The sequence below is a fragment of the Epinephelus fuscoguttatus genome, linkage group LG10 (genome assembly GCF_011397635.1).
Source record: "Epinephelus fuscoguttatus linkage group LG10, E.fuscoguttatus.final_Chr_v1".
Classification (NCBI taxonomy): domain Eukaryota; kingdom Metazoa; phylum Chordata; class Actinopteri; order Perciformes; family Serranidae; genus Epinephelus; species Epinephelus fuscoguttatus.
The window spans coordinates 22,764,174-22,787,848 of record NC_064761.1 but is presented as its reverse complement, the minus strand read 5'-3'; the positions used below and the strand labels follow the sequence as shown (position 1 = coordinate 22,787,848).

The 23,675-nt window shown below is 39.0% G+C and overlaps 2 protein-coding genes across 2 annotated transcripts; both read right to left on the bottom strand.

Moving 5' to 3' along the window:
* Positions 1 to 125: 125 nt before the first annotated feature.
* On the bottom strand, positions 126 to 8,498 carry LOC125896040 (5-hydroxytryptamine receptor 3A-like). The gene is made up of 9 exons (XM_049588343.1): positions 8,444 to 8,498; positions 6,884 to 7,044; positions 6,740 to 6,784; positions 4,786 to 4,892; positions 4,363 to 4,532; positions 3,968 to 4,128; positions 2,768 to 2,978; positions 2,464 to 2,673; positions 126 to 966 (listed from the first exon to the last, which is right to left on the bottom strand). Exons 1-9 carry the CDS (start codon positions 8,496 to 8,498, stop codon positions 671 to 673), a joined length of 1,416 nt encoding a protein of 471 aa, XP_049444300.1. The 3' UTR covers positions 126 to 670.
* Positions 8,499 to 13,049: 4,551 nt separating this feature from the next.
* On the bottom strand, positions 13,050 to 23,473 carry LOC125896039 (5-hydroxytryptamine receptor 3A-like). Its single transcript, XM_049588342.1, has 9 exons — positions 23,419 to 23,473; positions 22,855 to 23,015; positions 22,696 to 22,740; positions 19,761 to 19,867; positions 17,699 to 17,868; positions 16,561 to 16,721; positions 15,846 to 16,056; positions 14,963 to 15,172; positions 13,050 to 14,028 (listed from the first exon to the last, which is right to left on the bottom strand). Exons 1-9 carry the CDS (start codon positions 23,471 to 23,473, stop codon positions 13,739 to 13,741), a joined length of 1,410 nt encoding a protein of 469 aa, XP_049444299.1. The 3' UTR covers positions 13,050 to 13,738.
* Between the last annotated feature and the right edge of the window lie 202 nt (positions 23,474 to 23,675).

Below are 23,675 nucleotides of genomic sequence, written 5' to 3'. Positions count from 1 at the left end.
TTCTTTAAAGGGACAGTCCACACCCACTGAACAAGATAATATTAAAGCTCAGCTGAAAAGGACACCATTAATGTTTACATTTTGTGCTGTCACAAGCAAAAGCCTTTCGTCTATGAGTAGATGCACGCTTCCTTCTGTGTGGTAATACAGTTGGTGGGTGCATTTTGGTAGAAGGAAAATACTTCCTACATGAAACTGCTCATAGCAAGGTCAGTGGGTTATCTTGAGTAACTCATGATGATTTATGGAAGGAGACATTGCTGTTGAGCTTTTCAGATATACTTTTTTGGTGCTTTAAGCTTGAAGTGTACACATAACATTTTAAAATACAGGATCTACAGTATATCAGAATCTCTCAAATAAACAAAGGTAATAAAATAAATATTGGTTAGTTCACAGTTGTTTTTTTTGCCCTGAGTCTGCTCTAAAAAACAGTTGGTATCTATACATACATTGAAAAAGGTCCTCCTGCTGTTCTTACTGGCCATTTTCTGCATATCATTTTGTTTCCCTGCATCAAATAATTACATTTTAAATATTCTACAAAAACTACTGAAAAAAAACATCAAATACATGTTTATTTAATTTTGTCTCCCTAACTGTAAGCTGCTAACTGGTCAAACTTTTGCTGATGATCAAGTCAACTGTGTGATTAATCCTTTCCATCAGGTCAACCTACGTGTGCCTGACTCCAGATCCAGATACATACAATGGTGACAAAGCAGGCCAAAATAAAGACAAGGTACAAGCCGAACAGGAAACGGTCAATGACTGCCCCAATCATTTGCCATTCCTGCGAGGCACTGTTCCCCTGGAAGTGTTTGTCTATCTGGAGGCGGATGGCCGTGAGATCTTTGCTCAGCTTCCTCAGTTGATCCAGGGCTGGCACCGGAGGGGTGTTCGCTGGAGGTGTATCACCAGAGACGCTCGGAAGATCTCTTGAAGAGATGATGATGGGACTCATTGCTGGACATATAAAAAAATAAATATAATAAATAAAGATAAGATTAGAGTGAGAGCGTTGTATATGGTGTGTCACATCTATCTATCAAGTGATAGTGTGATACACAGCGTGAGTGAAACATTTTTTAAAAGTAACAAAGGTTACATTATTGTAACCCTAGCTCTATTAGAACAGGCATAGCCCTCTAGTGGACTTTATGGGTAACACTCTCCTACAATCATGGGGACCCATTCTCCCACCGAATTTAGCCTGCCAATCGGAACATGCCTACCTGAGTACATGCGGAGACCACAGTGTGTAAGGCAAAACCACAATGCTGTCTGCCATCCAGCCCTCTTAAGTGAGTGGCGTAGGAGCGACAATCTCACACAGGCTCTGCCCTCTTCTGGACTCAGTGGGTACAGTGGGTGGAGCCCGATAAATGAACACCCTGTCGCGACATAACATCAACCCAGTCACACTGAGTCATACTGAGTTTCTAAAGGTTACTTGCTGTAGCCCACCTGCTTTTTTAAAACCTAGGCTGCTGCAGTGGCGAATAGGGGACTCTGGTCTACCCAGGTGGTGGGCAACTGAACTGGGTGGAGCCATGGCCTAACCTTGCAGGGGTTGAAAGACAAGCAATAAACACTCTACACACATTTTCCGGGTCATCAAGGAGCATGAAAAATGTTGGTTTATCACATCCAGAGGGGAGTCAGGTGCTTTCTCACCAGTCCTGTGTTGTTCTGGTGAGCACAGATCCTAAAAAGGAGCCCAAGAGACCAAGAGACAGAACTGATTGAACAGGCAGGGTGTAGAACATGTGGCTGCCGTATATGTCCTTGACACTCACCCCAGTGAAAAAGGCCACCGACACTACCATACCACATGTGGAGTGTGTGCCGATCACAGCGGGAGGGTCCCTGTCTGCCTGCAGGCTTGGGAGAATGCCATCTAGCAAGGTGTTTATTGGATAGGGCCTTACCAGCCACACCATCACCAAAGCACACAAGCAGCTGTTCAGTGCGGCTGATGGGGGCCATGCATTCATTGTAATATGCCAACACACAAATTAGGCAGAGTAGATGCAATTTTGCCTCCCTGACCCTCTCATGGTGTGGAAGACAAAAAGCATCCAACCACATATCTTTCATCTGTGGAAAGAACTGGTCAGTGGACAAATCACTGATTGCTAAAGAACAATGGATGGCAGACAGCATTGTGGTACTGCCTTATATACCGTGGGCTCCATAAGTATTTGGGTAGGCATGTTCTGATTGGCCAGCTACCAGCTAAGTGGGTGAAAGCATGCTCATGAGTCAATGGAAGTATTACCTCTAGAGTCCAGTAGAGGGCGGCACCTGATAGAATGCTTGAGTTTGCAGCATATATCGCTGTTGTGTTTTTGCTTTTGGAAAGCATAGAAAAAAAAACACACTATCCTTAACACTCTGATTACAATAAAATGTAGTGACAGAAATATCAATGATAAAGAAATAATGATGATGTTACTGTACCTGCAGCAGGTGGGTGGAGAGAGACTGTAACACGGTTGCTCTTCTTTATTGGAGGGAGACAAACGATAACAGCTAGATATCGTAGCACAAGGACACTGAGCCATCTAGGTGCTGCACTGTACTGGCTGGAGCTGAACTGGATATTAGTGATTAACACTGTCTCCAACAGGCTGGCCACCATCAGAGCAAGACTGACTGAGAAGAAGACACCTGCAGAGAACAATAAAAACAGGAATTGTTAAGAAATAGAAAATTTTATTCAATTTCAGTTGTAGTTGGTTAAACTAAATCTCCTAGGTGTTACTCATGAGAGGTGTTGCATTTCCAGTGACAGGCAGCAAGTCATTCATGATGAGCAGGAAAACAGTGTAGCCCAGGATGAGGGTCATCTTAAAGGAGGACCGGTCCACACTGTGGGGAGGCAGCAGGAAGCTGAAGAGGTCCACTGTGATGAGGAAGCAGCTGGGGATCAGGAGGTTCACCACATAGAGGAGTGGCCTACGTCTTAAAATGATCTTGGAATGAGGCAAAAGCACAAAGCTTCAGGTTTTAGTAAGACTTTACAATATCAGTCTAATTACCATTAATAAATGAGACATTTGCCAGGAATATTGAGCCCTGAAAACAACTTTTGTTTGTTGGTGGCCTGTCAGGCCATTGGTGTTCCCCAGGGATCCGTCCTCGGCCCCCCTTTTGTCATTCCATTCCAAATCCGGAAAAAACCTGAGCTGACACAGGGAGAACATGCAAACTATGCACAGAAGGGTTCCCCCACCCTGGGCTTTAACCACTACATTACTGTGCTACCCCAATATATAATGCACTTGTTTTTTAATATATATATATCATGTAGTTCATTCTGTCTTATTTTGTTACTCAGCTCCCTTGTTACTTACTCTACCTACGTGTGAGTAATGACGAGTAACACTTTCTTTGATCATGATGCCTGGTGTATAACCCCCTGGTTTATCAATGAAGTGTATAAACTCCTCTGCAGATTGAAATCTCTACAAAGAGTGACAAACAGAGTGACAGTTGACTCATATGAACAGGTCCAACAAGATAACCAACATATACATACATCTCGTGCATGAATTATCTTTACTGGGCTGCATTTTTACAAACTATGATAATCTGGTCACATCTCTTACTGCATCCAGGCACCATCTTACTCCTTGCTTGCAGGTCTCGTACTCAATGGACTTAAGTTACATTTAGTAATTAATATTGTTCCTTTGTCAGTGTGACACTGACACTACCTGCCACTCTTATCAGGCATACTGACTTGACTGGCTTGAAAACAACACATGGGCTTTACAAGTTTCATTGGGATTGTCTATTTCTATAACAAATGACTTCTTCCTCTGAATTTCATCTGAATAACTTTAAAAATGAATCATGTTAAAAAACTGATAGAAATTCCACATACAGTTTCTTTAGGATCCAGTAATGTTAAGTTGATAAATATCAGTAGTCATCATGTGAATACAGAATAAAAGCTTACATGGTATTTGACCCCAGTGTTGCTGCCATTGGTCATCTTCAGGTTAATTGGAGCTGATTTGATATCTACAAGCTCCCACTCCCCTTTGATCTGCATCACTTGTCTGGACTCCTCCAGGATCTCTGCAGCTGTGGTGCTCTGAATCATCCTTACGTCTGCAGCTGGAATAAAATCATAGGAAAGTTTGTCCTTATTAGATGCCCAGTCTGTGTGAAGTGTTGCTTGTGGTGCACATGAGTAGAGCAAAGTTGTCAACAATGTGAGTTCATGGAGGTTCAGGCCTTGAAGATATTCAAATTAATATATTTAATCCTACTTTTTTTGACAAATAAAAAATGCATGATTACTGGAGTTTAGATTTTATTTTGTTGTTTTTGGTTTTTGGGCAGACTTACCAACGTGCAGATATGGTTTAAAGGTCAGCGAGCAGTTTTGGATATCAAAGGGGAAAGTGTAGATTACAAATTTGCAGGTGGCGACCACTCTGATGGGTTTATCATCATATACATGACCTGTGTTGTATAAGTAGACAGAGGAAGTTTGGGGAGATTCGTCCTCGTGCACGCTGGAAAAAAACAAAAAACAAACAAATGAAAAAACTTTAATTGCACATACATAGTTCAAAGCTGACTCTTTTCCTTGGTTTCTGTAATTAATAATTAATTTAATCAACAAATTTTTAAAACTGGGCACAGTTCTTGTTTTTGCTGTTTCTAAAATGGTGGCCAGGAGATGAGGTCTATTGATGATGTGATTCCTTTTGTTTTCTAATGCATACTAAACAAGTTTACAGAATACTGAACATTATTTTTACTTACAACTCTCGGATTTGGACGTCGGGGATCCAAAGCTTTTCTCGAGGGACAGAGACTCTAGTAGTTCCACATTCCTCCTCATCCCAGCTCAGTCCCGCTATATCCCACTCCTACAGTACATTAATCAGAACAACACTGATGTAATGTGCAGATTAGAATTAACCATTTTGATAAATAATAATATAATAAACTTCATTTATATAGCACCTTTCAAAACACAGTTAAAAAGTGCTGTACAATAAAACTAAACACAATTAAAACACGTGAAGAGTAAAACATATAATATGTCATAAAATGTCATCTAGTAAAAGATAAAACAAAGAAGGCCAAAGCTAAATCAGGATAATAAATGGGCATTAAAATCAATAAGATATCGATAAAACAGACTCAGCTCAGATAAAGTCAGGATATGCTTTCCGATAGAAGTACATTTTTAGGAGAGACTTAAATGAAGCCAGTTACTCAGATGGTCTTATATCCTCGGGTAGGTCATTCCAGAGCCTCGGGGCCCTGGTGGCAAAAGCTTTGTCCCCTTTGGTCTTCAGTTTGGACTTTGGGACAAGCAGAAGACCTCTGCCCGCGAATTGCAAACCACGTTAAGGTTCATAAGGGACTAACAGGTCCAAAATGGAGTCTGGAGCCAGGTCATGAGGAGCCTTAAAAGTAATTAATAAGATTTTAAAATCAATCCTAAAAGAAACAGGGAGCTAATGTAAAGAGGCTAAAACTGGTGTGATGTGGTTGTTCTTCTTGGTTTTGGTTAAGAACCTTGCAGCTGAGTTCTGTACAGTCTCATTATTGCAAGGCTTTTTGGTTTAAAAAGGCAGGAATAAAGGCTGTTGCAATAATCAAAAAGTGAAGAGATAAAAAAAAACGTGTAATAGTTTCTATATCTCTAAAAGTTAAAATAGATCTTATTTTAGCAATATTTCAACTTAGTGCCATGTTGTTCAAAACATAAATAACTATCGAACATGACGCCAAGATTTCTTGCAACAGGCTTCATGTGCTGAGACAGGTAACCAGTAGATGGCAGTATTTGTTTCGTGATATGCTGGGACCCATTTACGAGGATTTCTGTTTTTATCACAATTGAGCTGAAGAAAATTTAACACCATCCATTTTTTTTTAATGAACTGAGGGTCCAGAGGGCTACACCTGTCCTATTAGAACTAGGGTTACGATATTGTTATTTTCACACCCCCCACCCCTGAAACTATGCAAAACTTAATTAAAATGCCTTGTCCCAGTTAAAGGCTGAGTCCCTTTTACTAGCCCATTGTGGCTACACATTTTGGCATATATACGCCTGTCTCAGTTAGCCGCCTGATATTCCTTTAGACTGTAAGGGTCCTCAGATGTGTTGGTATGCTGGTTGCCGTAGTCCCCAAGTGCCGTAACTCTCTCTGATGCGCTGTCTGTCAGAGCTAGATCAAATGAATGATTCATAACTGATTTATTATCTGAAGTCTAATTTTTATGCAAGTAATATTCATACTGATTTAAATAAACAATTTGATTGTACTTCCCATGTACTGTCCCATATAGACACCTGTCCCAAATATAGGCCTGCTGATTTCAGTGATTTACGGAAATAATAGCCGGGATATAAATTGAAGATATTCAGTATATTTGTGACCTGTTTTTATGATTGTACATCTTCAGCAGTAATCAATGAGCTTGGGGCTTAGTGACACAGACAGTTTGGATTGTTTTATGGCACATTATATAATATCAACAGCCTTATCCCTTAGGCGAGAGAAATATGACGAGTTCCTTTCCAAATTTTCTAACGAAAATACATAAAAAACAGACCGTCAATTTTTAGTTTGGACTTTTTAAATTTCTTGAAGATAATTTCTCTGTTTAATGTGGCCTCTTATTGTGCTTATTGTTAAACAAAATGTAGACACATTTTTGAATTTACTCCTCTTTTGTTAGTGCTTTGAAAACTTACCAGGACTTGCAAAATGAACATTGTCAAGGCCTGGGTTTTTTCATTCTAGGAACAAGACATATATTTACTATAAATAAAATTCACTGACGATATAATTAGTTGAGAAAGTTATGCACGTTTGTGTGTCAGCATTAATAGACTCACCAATTCTAAAATTCCCACCACAGTGATAGTGATGGATACATTCAGTGTATCTGAAAAGCGTTTTACAGGTCGCAGTAGTTTTCTAGGAAATAGTTCTCTCTCAAGTGCATCAAACAAGGATTCAGGACCTGGGCTGGTGCAGTTCAATGCTGCAACAAAACCTGAGTTCAAATACAGAAAGAACAAATCTTAGCTCATGTTTATAATAAATGTATTTAGTCATTCATTTACTTTATTTCTACATTTCTTTTATTAACATAAATATCAACATGACAGAAACAAAACAATAAACACAGAACAAAAACAACACATAAGTCACTGAAAGAGACCAAAAATACAAAATCATGTCCATACACCCTGATAACACAAACACAGTGTATATCATTACAACACATATCAGCAAAAAATAAAATAAAATAAATAAATAAAAAACATAACATTGATATAATAATTACAATCAAAATAATGATAATTACAACAACAATAAGAAGAACGATAATAATAACAATACTACTACTACTTATACCCCCATTAAAAATAAAAAAGACAGGTTTGATCATACTTAGTACAGATACATTACATTATTATATGGACAGTACTGATATTACAGCAAGCAATTACCTTAACCTACACTGAATTTAATTTCTTCTGCTAGGCACCTTTAGATCAAAGCAATGACAAAAGACAGACTTTGATGTTGTCTCGGAGTAGCGTGGAATCATGGGAGTTATTTTCTTTATTGTTAAACAACCACCATTGCTGATGAAAATCTATCTGACATGACTCGAGCAGAAATCTTGCTTATGGATGAGGAAATGTATCAAACTTTTATTCATTCATTCATTCATTGTCATTTTAATGAAATAACCATGACTAACGTAAAGTTAACTTGCTAACTTACCATTAGCATTAGATGAGTTGACTATACCATAGAGCTACTGTAGTGAACACTATTGTTCGATAGCCCAGCTCTGTTATCCTTGGTGAAATCAGTCATTCTGAAAATAACTTTATGTTGAACAGTGTTTCCCACAGAATTAGACTCTATTTGTGGTGGTAGTTGATTGAAGGGGGGACACAGTCCTTCACTTAGGGCCCTGTAGCAACTTGAACTTTAACCAGCACAAACGCAGCACCCGCGGTTTGATCACAGGATTTATGACTCTTAGTCTTTACATATGATGAACCTCCCTTGTTTTTATTTGCTACAGTAACTTACTGGTTTTTGTTTTAAGGGAAGTTGTTCATTGATTCAGTAAGATCATACTTCCCACAGGCTTTAAGTCTTTTTGATACGATTGTGGTTTAAGGTTTTAGATTCTCAGAACTTTAAATTGTCTTCCTTTGCTTTTTCACGAACAATACAAATTCCTCAAACACCTCATGACAGTATTCATGAATGTGCCGCAAAGCTGTTATAAAACTCACATGCAGTCGTACGTGCAATGTATGTTTAAAATTCAAGGCAACCATCATTATGAAATACAGCCAAGCGTCTGCCAGCATTCAGACATCTTTCTCTTGCTAATTCAGTAGATAGTCAGTGTTCTTTTTTCTTACCGTGAAGCAATGAAAAGCTGAAGAAAATGAGCCCGAGTGTCTTTATCTCTATCATCTTGTCTGTGTCAGCTCAGCTGCTGTCACAACTTGTCCCACTAATCTCCTTTGAAGTTGGCTTTTTACACACACACACGTCTTGTTTGTCAAACTAATCAAACAGAGCTGACTCCTGCATGGCTGCATACAAGGTGTTGGAAATAATGACGTCAATAAACTAAGCTTGCATGTGAGGTCTGAAAATTTTTTGAATTCCCCCGATCTAAATATGTGCATTTTATGATGTGTGTAAAGCAAAAATTGGACAACCGTAGCCATAAAACTATGTTGGTGAGTGGCAGCATAAATGATCTGTCACTACAATCTGGAAATACAGAAGAGGCTAAAATGGTCATGAAACATCTAAAAATGAATGTAGACAATGTTTAATTTTAGTGTCTGAGTAAAGGGAAATTCACACTACGGACAACATTAAAATCCAATCTGTCTCACCCTCTGTGACTCAGATTTGTCTCTCCTGCCAAACTGTATTAAAAATAATTATAAATACAATTATGCACACCTTCTTTATTTAGTTTTTGTGTCTATTTTTGAATTATAGAAATGTATCTCAAACAGTACTACATAAACGTAATCAAAATGTGTGTTGCTGGTAATAAGCCTGTTAGCTTTTATTATTCATTTATTCCACTGAACTCCTTGGCATAGTTTTTTTTTATTTTTTTGTTTTTTAAATGTTTACTCATCTATTTATGTGTCTACATGTTATTGTATGTTATAGTCAGAGTTGGGTAAGGGTTACTTTAAAAGTAATCAAAGTAGGCTACTTTACTGCATTACTTTTTTTTTTTAAAGTAACCAGTTACTTTACTGCGTTACTCCCTGAGAAAAGTAACTCAAGTACTTTTAAAATACTTTTGAGTATTCTACATTTCCTATTGAGCAATGGACCACAGGGCACTAAGCCTACATTTTTTGTCTCCAAAATTAAAGTTATGGACCACTTGCCCTTCACTGAGATCCAGTTCTCCCATCACAGCCGTCACTTTGACCAGTAGAAACACAGAACGATCTGCTGCCGTAGACAACTGTAGCTATGACAACAACACCCCAGCCTTTTTAATATTTCCTCTAGGGATGTTACCACACAGAGTAAAAGGGGGGAAATGATGGTGTGAAACAGCAGAAGCACTTTGTCAACCCGCTGAGTACTGTCATTAGAATCAAGCTAGCAAACAATGTTATTTCTTCATAATGGAGACGGACATAAAGTAATAACATTAACAAATAGCGGTGGGGCTTTTACTCACCACAACTGCAGAGGCTCCCAGCTTCATGTGAAACAGACTATATTATAGACGGTCCGTTATTTATTAATCCCTCTGTGTGTTTATATATTTAACGTTACTTCTTATCTGCTCTGTTGTCTTTATAAAGTTAACATAACTTTCAAACTCAACACTTCTTGAATTTCTTTCAAATTAAAAGCTCCTTAGAACCTCGGCTGAGAGAATCCCTCCATTTTCTAAATAGGCTTTTATTGTGAAACATTTGTAGGAACTTGTTGTGGAGGATACAGTAGCTTGAATGTTTGTGTAGGGTACTTCAAATGTAGCTCCTGCCATCTGCTGACGCTTTTTAGGTGACTACAACAACATTTTGGCTGGCATATGAACAGACAGTGACTCAAAAAGTAATAAAGATAGGGCAAGAATAACCTGATGACATCACAAACGTCGTGAAAGACAACCGGGGATAATTGGTAAGTACCATCGTGTGTCTGTCGGGCAAGTCACGACACGATTTTATGACTCCACAATCGTGTAATGTGACATAGTGACTTTCAGAACGGGCAGAAAAATCGTGTAGTGTGTACCAGGCAAAATGCAAGTCCTGAGTCTGACCTGTCTGTCAACGAGTCCTCCTCCACCTTTTCTTAGACTCCACCGTAGACAATAGCAGCATTTCTTCTACCACGTAGCTAGCCACAAGCTTCGTGGCTTCTTTCAGACTGATAGGTTTAACGTTATCTCCGTTATTAGAACCAAAAGACAGTTGTTGCTGTTTCGGAGCTGAAGGATCAGTGTTCTAAAAGTAACGGAAGTAACTGATGGCTTGTTTGAAAATGTACTCAAGAATTGGACTACTCTAACGCATACTTTGTAACGCGTTATACCCAACTCTGGTTATAGTATATGTGCAAGGCAAGCTGTCCAGATAAATAGCCCCGAGTGGGATTAATAAAGTTGTCTGAATCTGAATCTGTTAAACAGTAATTTATTTATACAATACTACTAGGCTATATTGAAACATTATAATTATCATAAGTGCTTATGATGTCATAGGCAACTGGACTTGCTTGAGTTTCTTGGAGATGTCTCGCCTCTCATCCAAGAGACTTCTTCAGTTCTTACAAACTGATGAAGAGCTTAAAGGTAAATTCCAAACCACTGTTATTATCAAAGGTGATGTATATCTCTGTGAAAAGGACATTGTTTGAATTGTTTTGATTTGTGTTGAACAGCACATGGACATAATGCAAATCCTGTCCTGGACACATGGGGAGGTACCTTTCTCTCCCATCTCCACCACCTTCTCTCTTCCTTTATCTCTCAGTCTCCTCATCTTGTCCTGTGTCTCTTCCCTTCCAACACATGGCCTGCTACGATAATCTTCACTTAAAGTAAAAAAAAAACTATAGGGGTAAAAGTTGAACTACAGTAACTAGCTGGCTTCATTATAGAAAACCACTTGCGTGACAGCACAGGAGCTGTTCGTCAAATAAACTCCAGCAGCCCACTGGCAACATTCTCTAGTCACGCTTCTTTCACACTTAACAAGGATTTACCTACCTGTCCTGCTTCCTCAAGTTGTTGACATAATCAATGAACCACTATGTTAGGTAAAGATTTTGCAGTAACGACCATTTTTGTTTGTCGGACACATTAGAGATGATTTTTGTAACTGTATTATATATTGACATGAATATTAGATGCAAAGAAAGGACAGATTATGTCTCTCTTGTGTCTTACTTTTGCATATTTCAGGAAAAGTCCTGGACTTCTCTTGCTCATGGCCTCAGGGAAAAAAGCAAATAGAAAAACTGTAAGTGAACGTGTGAACAAGTTTGTACAGGCTTTCAGACACCTCCAGGGCAGAGTGATTTTCACATGTAAATTCCATCCATCCATCCATCCATCCTCACTCCGACCTCATCACATATCGACATTTGTTCATGGACTTTCCACTTCCAGCTACAACCTGAAGGGTACCCTGGGTGTTTGTTGTTGACGTTCTGGGACGCCGGGTCACGTTCTGCGTGTTACATACATTGTCTTCTTTCAAAATAAACTTTTGTTTTCACAGGAAATTTACCATTTACATACTGTCCCTTTCAAAATACATGCACAGCGTCAGTACAACAATGCAGACTGACATTTTTTTCCCTTCCACAACTAATGCATGTGGTTGGATTTAGGAACAAAGAACAGGGTTTTCTCCCGGGTGAAAGTTGGTGTTTGCTGGACCCTTCCACCACCACTCCAACCAACCCTACTCAGACTTTTGCCGCCTTCACTTTCATTCTTGTCACGTCATCTTCCCCTGCCGGCGCCGAGCACTATTAAACTATAACAGTGACCAGCCAGGAATCATGCCGATGTTCAAGGACAGCTTTTTTAATCAGTCTCTTATGCCACAAGTCACTGCCCAAGTGCCAGATTTTGTTGATTTCAGAATGAGACCCTCCTCCCAGCAACATTTCTGGAGCTCTTCCTGGGGCATGCCAAGTTGTTCCCAGCCCAGATATATAATCCCTCAATCAGGCTCTCGGTCAACCCTGAAGTACCCTTCTGGTTTGATGTGCCCCCAGAAGGACACCCCAGGGGGGGGCACTTAGAGGCCATCCTGATCAGATGCCTGACCACCTTAACTGGTGGAGTTCTGAGACACTTTTAGTGACTTACTGCTCAGAGGGAACTCATTCAGCGGCTCCTCTGGCAGCAGCACAGCGTCTCTTCTCTCTCGCCGTGTGCACACAGGAGTCGGTGTCATTGAGTGATTTTGTCAGAAATCTTTGGTAATGTCAACCTATGTGACACATGTGGCTAAAAAAGGAGATGAGAAATGGCAGAGCATAAAGATGCAAGTGGAAAAAATAACAACTCAGTCATTTAGGATTTTGCTAAAATAGAAGAAATCACCTGTTTATATATATATCTATCTATATATATATATATATATAGATAGATATAGATATAGATATAGATATATATATAACAGGTGATATATATATATAAACAGAAACACAAATTTTAGGGCCATATGAATTTCAATTCAATTCAAATCTATTTATGAAGCCCAATATCACAAATCACAATTTGCCTCAGAGGGCTTTAGAACATACCACATCCCTCTGTCCTTGGACCCTCACAACAAATAAGAAAAATCCCCCCCCCCGCCCCCCCCAAAAAAAACATTTCAGCCAACTGATAAGTTGGTAAAGTTCCTTTTTGTTTATTATCAACTGACAGGAAATATGAAAATACATGTTAAATAAAAATTTAAACATCATTATCACCACCAAGAAAGTGGGGGAGGAGGAGTCAGGATGGAGTAATATAAAGAAACAATAGCAGACAAACACTGTGAGATGGTATTTTCCCCATATTTCATGGTTCATATACTTTTTACATGCATTTTACAACACCTTAATCACTATGACAGTGGAGTTTCCTCCCTCACCTGTTTGAAAAGCAAATACAAGTCAAGACTGCCGCCTGAGGCTGATATGGCCCTCTGCCTGACAACCTCCATCTGGCTGGTTTAATATGCAGTGCAACTTTATACAACATATAAAGCCCATGCTCCATTTCTCTTTCAGCTTATCAGGGTCTTTGGCCTGTAAAATGTTGAACATCCCTGATTTAAACCATAAACTGGTATGTGATTACTGACGAGTATCCCAAACATCCCACAGCTCTATCACATCCAGAACAACAATAAAAAAAAAGTAGTCCTCTGTCTCTGGGCATTTTGGATGAATAATAATAATAATAGCAGGGTTCCAAAACCAGGACTGATAGTGCCAGTACAGCAGACAAATAAATACATAAACACACTGACTTGATGAACATAAATGTGTTAAGAGTAGATTGAACTTGTTTTAGAATTACTGAGAAAAACAAGGAATACTACATGTTATTATTTATTTTATTTTGTCTTTCTAACTGTAAGTTGCCAACCTTTCAAACTTTTGGTGATAATCAGCACAACTGTGTAATTAAACACTCCATTAAATCAACCTACATATGCGTTACTCTTTATCCAGATGGCTAAGATGGTGATAAAGCAGACCATGATGAAGACAATGTACAAACCAAACAGCAGACGGTCAATGATTAATGCGATCATTTGCCATTCCTGTAATGTACTGTTCTCCTGGTAGTGTTTGTCCATCTGAAAGCGGATGGCCCTGAGATCTCTGCTCAGCCTCCTCAGTTCCTCCAGGATGGGATCTGGAGGGGGGTTCACTAGCAGACCAGGCATGCTCTGAAAATCGCTTGAGGAGATGATGCTAGTATTCATTGCTGGATATGGGAAAAAAAAAAAAAAATCAAGATTAGAGCACCATGATTACCATGACTTTTGGTGTCATGGTAAAGGGAACACTTGTGAGATTTGTTAAGATGTGTAAATATCAGTATATGTGTTATACGTGAAGAGTAAATGAAGATGGCACACAGTACAAATGAAACGGTTTGCCTTTAAAAAAAAAGCATTGGAATGATGCAGCAGCAGCTCTAAACCTCTATCAAAGCATAGTACAATATGTGAACATTAACTCTGCAAAGGCTGATTCTGATAAAGTGAAGCAGAACAATATTAGAGAGGTTTTAGTACAGAAAATACAGGCGAGCTCTCCAAAATTGGACCATGTTTGCATGTGATTTTTGTCATGTACAATCCTGTATCTTTCATTTTTTGTTTCTGTAAATCCCTACTGATATTTAGGATATACACATACAACTGTCCGTTTTGTTTTTTTCCTCCATTTCCCACTCCAAACTGACCAATACACACCTACTACAACAAGTTTTTCTGCCCCGACTCATTTGAATGATGGACCACATCTGGTAATACGGGAATGAAGCGTGAATCAACGGCAGAATTCACTTTTAACAGCAAAAATAATGAGGTAAGAGACATATTACGAATGTATTTTGGCTAAAAGATTTCTGTTGTCGTTGTTCTTTGGCCTGTAGCTCTCTGATGGTTTGTGGTAGAGTGCTTTGGTGCATATGTGTGGAAACAGTCTCAGCTTTCATTTGAGATGAATGGTGTGTGTTTTGAATAACGTGTGGTCAAGTTAGAGCCCGACATCACTATATTCTTCGTGATCAGTGTATTGTTACACACTGTGCTTGCAAAGTCGCTCTCGGGTTTAACAATTAATATCATTAGAACTTTGTTTGAATTGCATATAAAGTAATGATCTTAAAATAAATGATGATGTCAATCTACCTGTAGCAGGTTGGCGAAGGGAGACTGTGACGCGGTTGCTCTTCTTTTTTGGAGGGAGACAAACAACAACAGCAAGATATCGTAGCACAAGGGCACTGAGCCAGTGAGGCACCTTTCTGTACTTGCTGGAGCTGAACTGGATCTTGGTGATAAACACTGTCTCCAACAGGCTGGCCACCATCAGAGCCAGACTGACTAAGAATAAAACATCTGCAGGAAACCAACAGAAAAAGGGTGAAAAGAAATAAAGAGACACTTTTCATTCAAACTTTATCAATCAAGGGTGTAAGTGATTTCACATAGCACACTCATGCAGTTAGAGAACTAGGGTTATGGCCATAATATTAAGGTCTCTTTCAAGTATTTTCTCAATATCTTGTGATGTGGATATATGGAGATTGCACACTACATGTGCCAGGGTTGGCTCAGTAATTTCCTATTTATAGAGCCTTACAAAAATGTGAGGTGAGGCTGAAAGCACATACATGTAGGTGCTAGTTTACTAGGAACACCTAGCTAAAACTAATGCAGGTTTTGGTAAACTGTTTTAGAGAGACAGTTCAATTCTATGATCATTTTGGAGGATGTATTAATGGTGCTGTTGAACTGCACTGCATTAGATAGAGAGGTGCTTTTGTTTTTTAGCCTACCCTCATTTATATAAATGGTATTGACAAAATATCACCCACATGAATAAACCAAACAACAGAAACACCTGCCCCTTCTGATTTGAATGGTTGAAATTACATCCTGACCCGGGCAAATTTATAGGCAGCAATGGCATCTGGTCCAAATGTAAAAGAAATAGCATGGCCTTCATCTCAACAAGAGCTGTTGCTGGCTAATTTAAATCTACTTATACTGTATGACAGGTGTCACTCACTCATTAGAGGTGTTGTATTTCCAGTGACAGGCAGCAAGTCATTCATGATGAGCAGGAAAACAGTGTAGCCCAGGATGAGGGTTATCTTAAAGGAGGACCGGTCCACATTTTCGGGAGGCAGCAGGAAGCTGAAGAGGTCCACTGTGATGAGGAAGGAGCTGGGCAACAGGAGGTTTATCACATAGAGGAGTGGCCTACGTCTCAAAATGATCTTGGGATGAAAAACAAATACAAAGGCTCAAGGTTTTAGTGAGACTTTACAATAGTGAAATGAGACCTTTGCTGAGAACAGAAAACACTTCCACCACCCCCCATGAAACTTCTTCTGTTGTGATTTCTAAGGCTTTTTTTTTGGTGGTCACTCAGACCTTTGGTGTTCCCCAAGGATCAATAATTGGTCCCCATTTGTTCTCTGTTCATATGCTTCTACTATGAAAAGTTTTCCACTGAAAGGACATCCATTACATTAAAATCTTAAAAATTAAACAAAGAAAGAAAAAACAAAACAAAACAACTTTCATCTTGGCAGATTGTGTTTTACTGCTTTACTTTTTAGTGTATCCTGTCACTTTGACCTTTCCAAAATAATTATAGAAATAATAAAAATTCACATAGAAATTCTACACCTGGTTTCTTAATGTGTCACAATTATAAAGTGATGTTAAACAGATAAATAATTCATCATGTGAATACACAATAAAATAAAATAGCTTACATAATATTTGATCTCAGAGTAACTTCCAGCAGTGATTTCAAGGGTAGTTTGAGCTTGTTCGATATCTACTAGCTCCCACTCTCCTCTGGTCTGCATCACTTGTCTGGACTCCTCAAGGATCTCTGCAGCTGTGAGCTTTTCAATCATCTTTATGTCTTCAGCTGGAATAAAATGTAAGTAAAGTTTGTCCATGATAGATGCCCAGTTTGTGTGAAATGTATCTTGTGGTATTCTGCACATGAGTAGAGCGAAGCTGTGTTCACAGAAGTTCAAGCCTGGAGATATTTAAAGTAATTCATTTAATCCTTCTGAAATTTCATTTGACTCTTGTGTAAAGCATTCAGGTATCATTATTGAAAATGTATAATTAGTCCAAAAAAAAAATTAATTAAACTCTTAAACTTAAAAGTGACATTTTTCATTGTACTTCAAGTGCAAACCTGCCAGAATTATAATGAAACTGAATTTGAAGTGAAGTTGCAGTTTTGAGATTGGATGTTATTTTGCTGTAATTTTTTAACCCAATCACCAGACAAAAAGTTGTTATTGAACATTTTGTAAATGTTTATGTGTTACATTTGCAAGCTATGATATAGCCGAAATGTTGGACTGTACGTGGTTAACCTGTAGTTAGGTTTCGGCACCAGTATCACTTGGTTATGGGGACCAAATCTCAGCAGGGAAAGTGGCAAAGTAAAAAGTGATCAAAGATCATAGATTTGAAAAGCTGTAATCAATTAAGAGTTACTTTACACCAAATCATTTTTGTCTAATTAGTCATTTTATTACACTATCGACTGATCTTGGTCCTGTTTTATATGAATATGGGATTTGGAAGAGAGGCTAAAAAACTGTCTAAAAAACTGCTGGAAACACTGACGTGTTGCTACAAAATACCCATGTTTGGTACCTATAAAGCCGCTGTGAACACAGCAATGACTCATTTAATCACAACCTTTTTTGTTGTTGTTGGTCCAGAACAGTAGTCTGCAGTGGTCTTCAGCTTAAATATTATATCACCTTACAAACGTTCACATAATACATATAAAACATACAAACGTAGCATATTATCTTTGCAGAGATATACAGTGCCAACATTTTCTTCTACCGACTGGGCTGTGTTTTTCGGCAGACTTACCAAAGTGTAAAAATGGTCCAAAGGTCAGCGAGCAGTTTTGTATGTCGAAGGGGAAAGTGTAGATTACTAATTGGCAAAAGCTGACCGCTGTTAGCGGCCTATCATCATAGACACGACCCGTATTGTATAAATAGACGTAGGGAGTTTGGGGAGATTTGTCCTCATCAATGCTGGAAAAGATTAAAATAGAAAAAAGAAAAATTTTAATTCCACATTAAAGTAATTAATGTTCCACTCAGGTGACGCAGATAGTTTCTCTAACTCATAAAACACAAAATATTTAAAACTGGGCACAATTCTTGTTTGTGTTGTTACCATATTTATAATCAAGCCAATTTTATTAATAGATAGAATAATAGAGAAGATAAATTACTCTGTACCCAAAACAGCACAACAGCTATAAAGTCAGACAAAAGTGCTGCAAGATAGGGGATAAGGTTCACTGATGGTGTGATTCCTTTTGTTTTTTCAAGATAAACTAGTTTACTTTCAAGTTATTTTTACTTATTGTCATCACATATTTAAAGTGTGCTTGTTTCAGTTTGACCACGTCACTATTTGTATAACCATTTCCATATATTTTGCACTTTTACTGTTTTAAATTCAAGAGTTTGTTTGTATGTTGGCATTCTATCTGCTTTGCATGACATATTTTAATCTTGAAAGCACTTAAGCCCTGTTTCCACCAAGCAGTACAGTATGGTACAGGTCAGTTCAGTTTGGTACACTATTTTTTTCCATTTCCACTGTGAAAAATTGTGGACGGTAACAATGGAACCGTTCCATACCGTCCCCATTTTTGGTCACCCTCCTGTTGGGGTACCGAGCACACAGATCTGGTACTAAGAGGTGGAGCTGTGAACACTGCAGTCTGTTGATTGGTCAATAGCAGACAGTCACTCTGCTCAAGGCTGAGTAGTGGCTGGTTTTAAAGCTCATGTAACCAATGTTCATACCATGGAGAGTTTATTAATAGACTGTAACTATAAAATGAAAGAATGTCTTGCTTCCTCTCGCAGCAGCTGCTGTCGGATCAAAAACATAACTTAATATACTGGGCTGAATGCTGGCGACTTTTAAGGTGGAACGTTAACTTGAAATGTTACTCACTGCATGAGTTAACGACATTAATCCATCAACACACCTTAAATTTCACTGCAACAACTTTGACCATTACTTTAATTTGTATATGACATAGACTTTTAGTAATGAGTGGATCTTCAAGCATTTATATCACTTTTGACAGGGGTGGTATATAGCCCAATCCTGACTCCGGGAAAAAAGAAAGCATCATGGAGTGTCGTTCCTGTGGGGTCAGGCAACTCTAAACCCCCGAGCTTGCCTTAGGGGGTGATCACACAGAAATGAGACGCTAGAGACGCGGATACTTCAAAGACGCTTGAAACGCTGGAAGCACTTCTTCAATGCGCGCTAGCTATGCCGTCTGATGCTCAAAAAAGTTGAAAATAATTTAACTTTTCAGCGCCTACGTGCATCTAAAAAGAAGCGTCTAAAAAGAGCCGGAAAAACGGCCGTCTAAAAAGACGCTTGAATGCCGGTCAGACACGATGTATCATAGGAAAACAATGGTTTTACTGGAGTTGCGTTTCTAGCGTTTCATCTCGGTGTGATCGCTCCCTTAGAGGGACTAAATGCACAAACCTGCTGTTTTTAAATATCCCATGGAGAGAGACTCTCACTGCAACCTGTTTTATATTGTTCTGAAAATGTGGGCGAGCAGCCTCATTCTGTGGACGAGTTGCAGACTTCCCTCTGTGTCACCGGTAATGAGTAAATACAGCAAGTGTTGAACAGAGCAGTGAGTGACAACAACCTCGCCCACATTTAAGAGTACTGTTTGCGGTGGAAATATTAGGGTCTATGTACCATGCCTGAAGGGTTACTTTTGGTCCCAAAGGTACCATACCGAAAGTGTTTGGTGGAAACGGGGCTTTTGTGCTAAGGTTTAACAAGTCCCATATAAATATATTGCTTTTCTTCTTCTTCTTCTCCTTCTTATTCTCATTACTATCAGAGGCTACTAAACATAGTTTTAACTTACAGCTCTGAGATGATGATGTCTGGGATCCAAAGCTTTTCTCGAGGGACAGAGATTCTTGTAGCTCCACATTCCTTCTCATCCCAGCTCAGACCTGCTATATCCCACTCCTGCATTAAATAGAACAACCATTTTAACTGTGTCACTTCATACTTGCTATACTTTGATTTAAATGATAAGTCTGGCATTCTATATTGTATTACTGTCAATTAATACCAGGGAAAGACCACAACAAACAATATATGGATCCTATTAACAAATATTTTCAGCGTCGTCAAAGGCTGAAGTGTCTTCTTCCTCTTTGCCATATAGAGCCAAAGTGAAACTGGAACTTCTGGGTTTTGTTTCAGTCATAAAAACAGAGATAACCCTCTATAGCATGGCTTTTTATTTTTTGGGGAGCAGAAAAGTAACTTTTCTGGGTGTTTTGGAGGTCCCTGAAAATATATCGATCATGAAATTTGACCCCACTTCAACCCCCTGAAGCAGATTTTGGTTTGTTGCCTCAGGGTACTACTACGTGGCTTTTTTGTTGTACCTGATGGGCACCTTGGTACTTTTGTTCAGCCATAATCATCCAGTGAGCTGTAGCATCCAGATCAAGGCCTGGAGCTGGAGCAGCAGGTCCTTTTCTCCTCCTTTCGTCATACTAGCCAGCAACGGAGGAACTGTAGGCTGACCAAACGTCCTCTTTTGCCCGGACATGTCCACTTTTCACTTCCCGTCCAGGGCGTCCGGGTGGTTTTTATAAACTGATGATAATGTCCGGTTTTCCCTGTGTTTGCGTGTGTGTGTTAGAGTGCGGTACAGGCCGCATATTTCTGTCCGAACCCGAACCGAGCCCGACATTATTTAATGACCAAAGCACTGAGTTTGTGTCACAGAGTTGTTATGGTTACAGGCTATTTAACAGGCCGGGCGTGCGCCGTGGGTGCTCAGCTGCGGAGAGACAGACCTCCGTTTTTGAGACGGGAGCAGGCGGCAGGAGGTCCGACGCTTCTAGCGAGAGGAGAGGGAGAAATAAAACAAAATAAGATAAAATAGGAAAAACCTGTCTCCCTCTTTTATTTTATTTTCAGCGTTTAATCAAGGCGGAGGCGGGCGGCTGGAGGTCCGAGACTTCCAGCGATGGGAGAGGTAGAAACAAACAGCCAATGTGTGTCTGTGTGTGTTATGTTCAGGTGTTGTCACGTAAATAACAGAGCCCAAGCAATAAACAGGACAGACAATAGGATTTTATTTATTTTTACACTACATTTTCACTGAAAGCTGACCGAATCCGACCCGAGCCCGAATACAATTTATAGCTACAAACCCGGCCGACCCGTCGGGTACCGTCGGGCTCGGATCGCCACACTCTATGTGTCCCCTATTGGGGCCTATCTGAATTTCTGTCTTTGAGAGATATTATTTTGTAATATAACTGAATTTTCTATCCATACATATAAACTTTAAATATATTAAAATCATAAGGTATCTTTGAGTAAACTGCGAGTATCATTTAAGTAGGCTATGTCGTGGCCGGCCGAGTGTCCTCTTTTTTGGAAATCAAAATATGGTCACCCTAGAGGAACTGGGATGACCTTTCTTGCACTCCAGACTCTTTCCACTTTCAGTGGTATGTGATTTAAAGGTATACACATACTCATTTGTTCCTTCTTCTTCTGCATATCATTGCCTTCACAATGTCTTTGGTAGAGCAGCCAGGTGGTCAAGATGATCATATCCAGGAAACAGAACAGAAGCAGTGGTACCACTTCTTTGATCTGATTTTGGTTTGGTACAGTGCATTCAGGGAGTGGAGCAGATCCACCCCACCCATATTCTTGTTGTATTTTCTCACAACCCCCCGTTCCTCATTTGCTGGCGAGTATGAGAAGAAGAGGAGAAAAGGACCTGTTGCTTGTTTTCACCTGTAACCAGTGGACTTGGTGCTGAGTGATACAGATAATAGGAAAACTGTAAAGTATTGAAACATGATGCATTGTTGGATGGCAAAATACTGGTTTGAAGAAAGCTGCAAGGTCGATGTGTTCATTCATAAGATCAATATTTTTGGTAAATAATTTTGTAAATAACCTTTATTGTGTAGGGAGTTTGAGTTTTCTAGGTTTTTCCTATGTTTTCTTGTTCCCCTGTATGTTCGTTTGTGGGATATATGACACATGATGCACAGGCTCATGTCAAGAAACACACCCACAGCTGATTAATTCCCTCACACCTGTGCCCATCGTGCCAACATTAAAGGACGTCTCTTTTTCATCAGTGTCCGACGCCGCAAGTCACTGCCCAAGTGCTGGATTTCCACGCCTTTGGAGTGAGACCAGGTTGTTTAAATAGCTTAGTATTGTATGCACCATAAAAGGGTATGTTTATAGACAGAACCTTTGGCCGCTCTACACATTATTTTCATGAAAGACATTTTAAATTATCACAGTAGGAAAAGCACAGGTGTAATTAATCAAATTAATTCTGGCTGAAATCCATTTCGCTACTTCAATTTCAGGTTCCTGCAATTGTGCATGCTAGTTCCCTGGAACAGCTGAATAGAGCAGAGCCATCGTTAGTAATATTAGTAACACCTGCACTTTTCCTACTTTGACATGCTAAAATGAACAAAAGGCCTATTGTAGGCCCAGTTTAATACACAACTCGGTTTTATGTTGTAGGGGGTCCCTGCTCTGTCTCTTTTTTAGCTGAGGGGTCTTTGGTCTGAAAAATGTTGAAGACCTCAGTTTGCATGGTGAAGATCATATTTGACCATCAGTTTTTAAACCGTTTTAATTTCTGGCTAGTAAAACAAAGATAATTGCTCTCTTTGCCTCTCATTATATGTCTCAGCATTATTTTCACTTTTTTTTTCATTTTAAAGATGAAACGCTTCACATTTCTTTTAAGATATCTTTTTCTCTTTTTTGTCAGTGCTCTGAAAACTTACCAGGACTTGCCATAGGAATGTTGTCAAGGACTGGGATTTTTCATTCTGGGAACGAGACATATGATTCTTAATGACAAACAAAATTCACTAACCGTAATTAAAAAAATTTGCACGTTTATGTGCAAGCATGAATATATTTTGTATAACCCATGAACTCACCACTCCTAGAATTCCCTCTAAAGTCACTTCGATAGATACGTTCAATGTATCGGAAAAACTTTTTACAGGTTTTATTAGTTTTTTAGAAAATAAGTCCTTTTCAAGTGCATCAAACAAGGCTGCAGGAGTTGGGCTGGTGCAGTTCAAAGCTGCAACAAAACCTGAGTTAAGAAACATAAAGAAAAAAAGAATCTAAATTAATGAGAAAGCCCAAATTAATGCAGTTCTTTGAATGCTGTACAGAATGAAGTAAGACCTCATAAACCGTTCAACAAAATGTTTCATAACAACTACATGGTTCATACATTAATCCACTTCAAATTCAAGGCAACTATCATCATAATTTTAAATACTACTATGTCGTTTCCCTCTTGCTTACTGAATATAGAGTGAGCAAAGACACAAACGTACTCAGATTTGTTTGTTTTTTAACTTTACTTGTAATTTCTTACAGCAAATCTTAAAAGTTAAAGTTTCTTAAAGGAAATTTGTTTCAAACAGCTTTTAACAGATCATCTTCCACTAATCTTTTCTTATAAAATTCTTTCTTTCTTTCTTTCTTACCGTGAAGCAGTGAAAAGCAGATGGAGATGAGCCCAACTGTCTTCACCTCTGTCATCTTGTCTGTGTCAGCTCAAGCATTTACCCTTCTCCACCAATTCCAAAGCAAAATGCCAAGAGTCAGATGAAGTGGTGTACCTTGTTTTTGAGTGGCCCAACTTAACTCACAACTGGATTATTTGCATGCATGTCCTGTTTGTCAAAATAACAGTGCTGCCACATCAAAGAAAAGGGATTAAACAATGAGTTTGTTCTTGCAA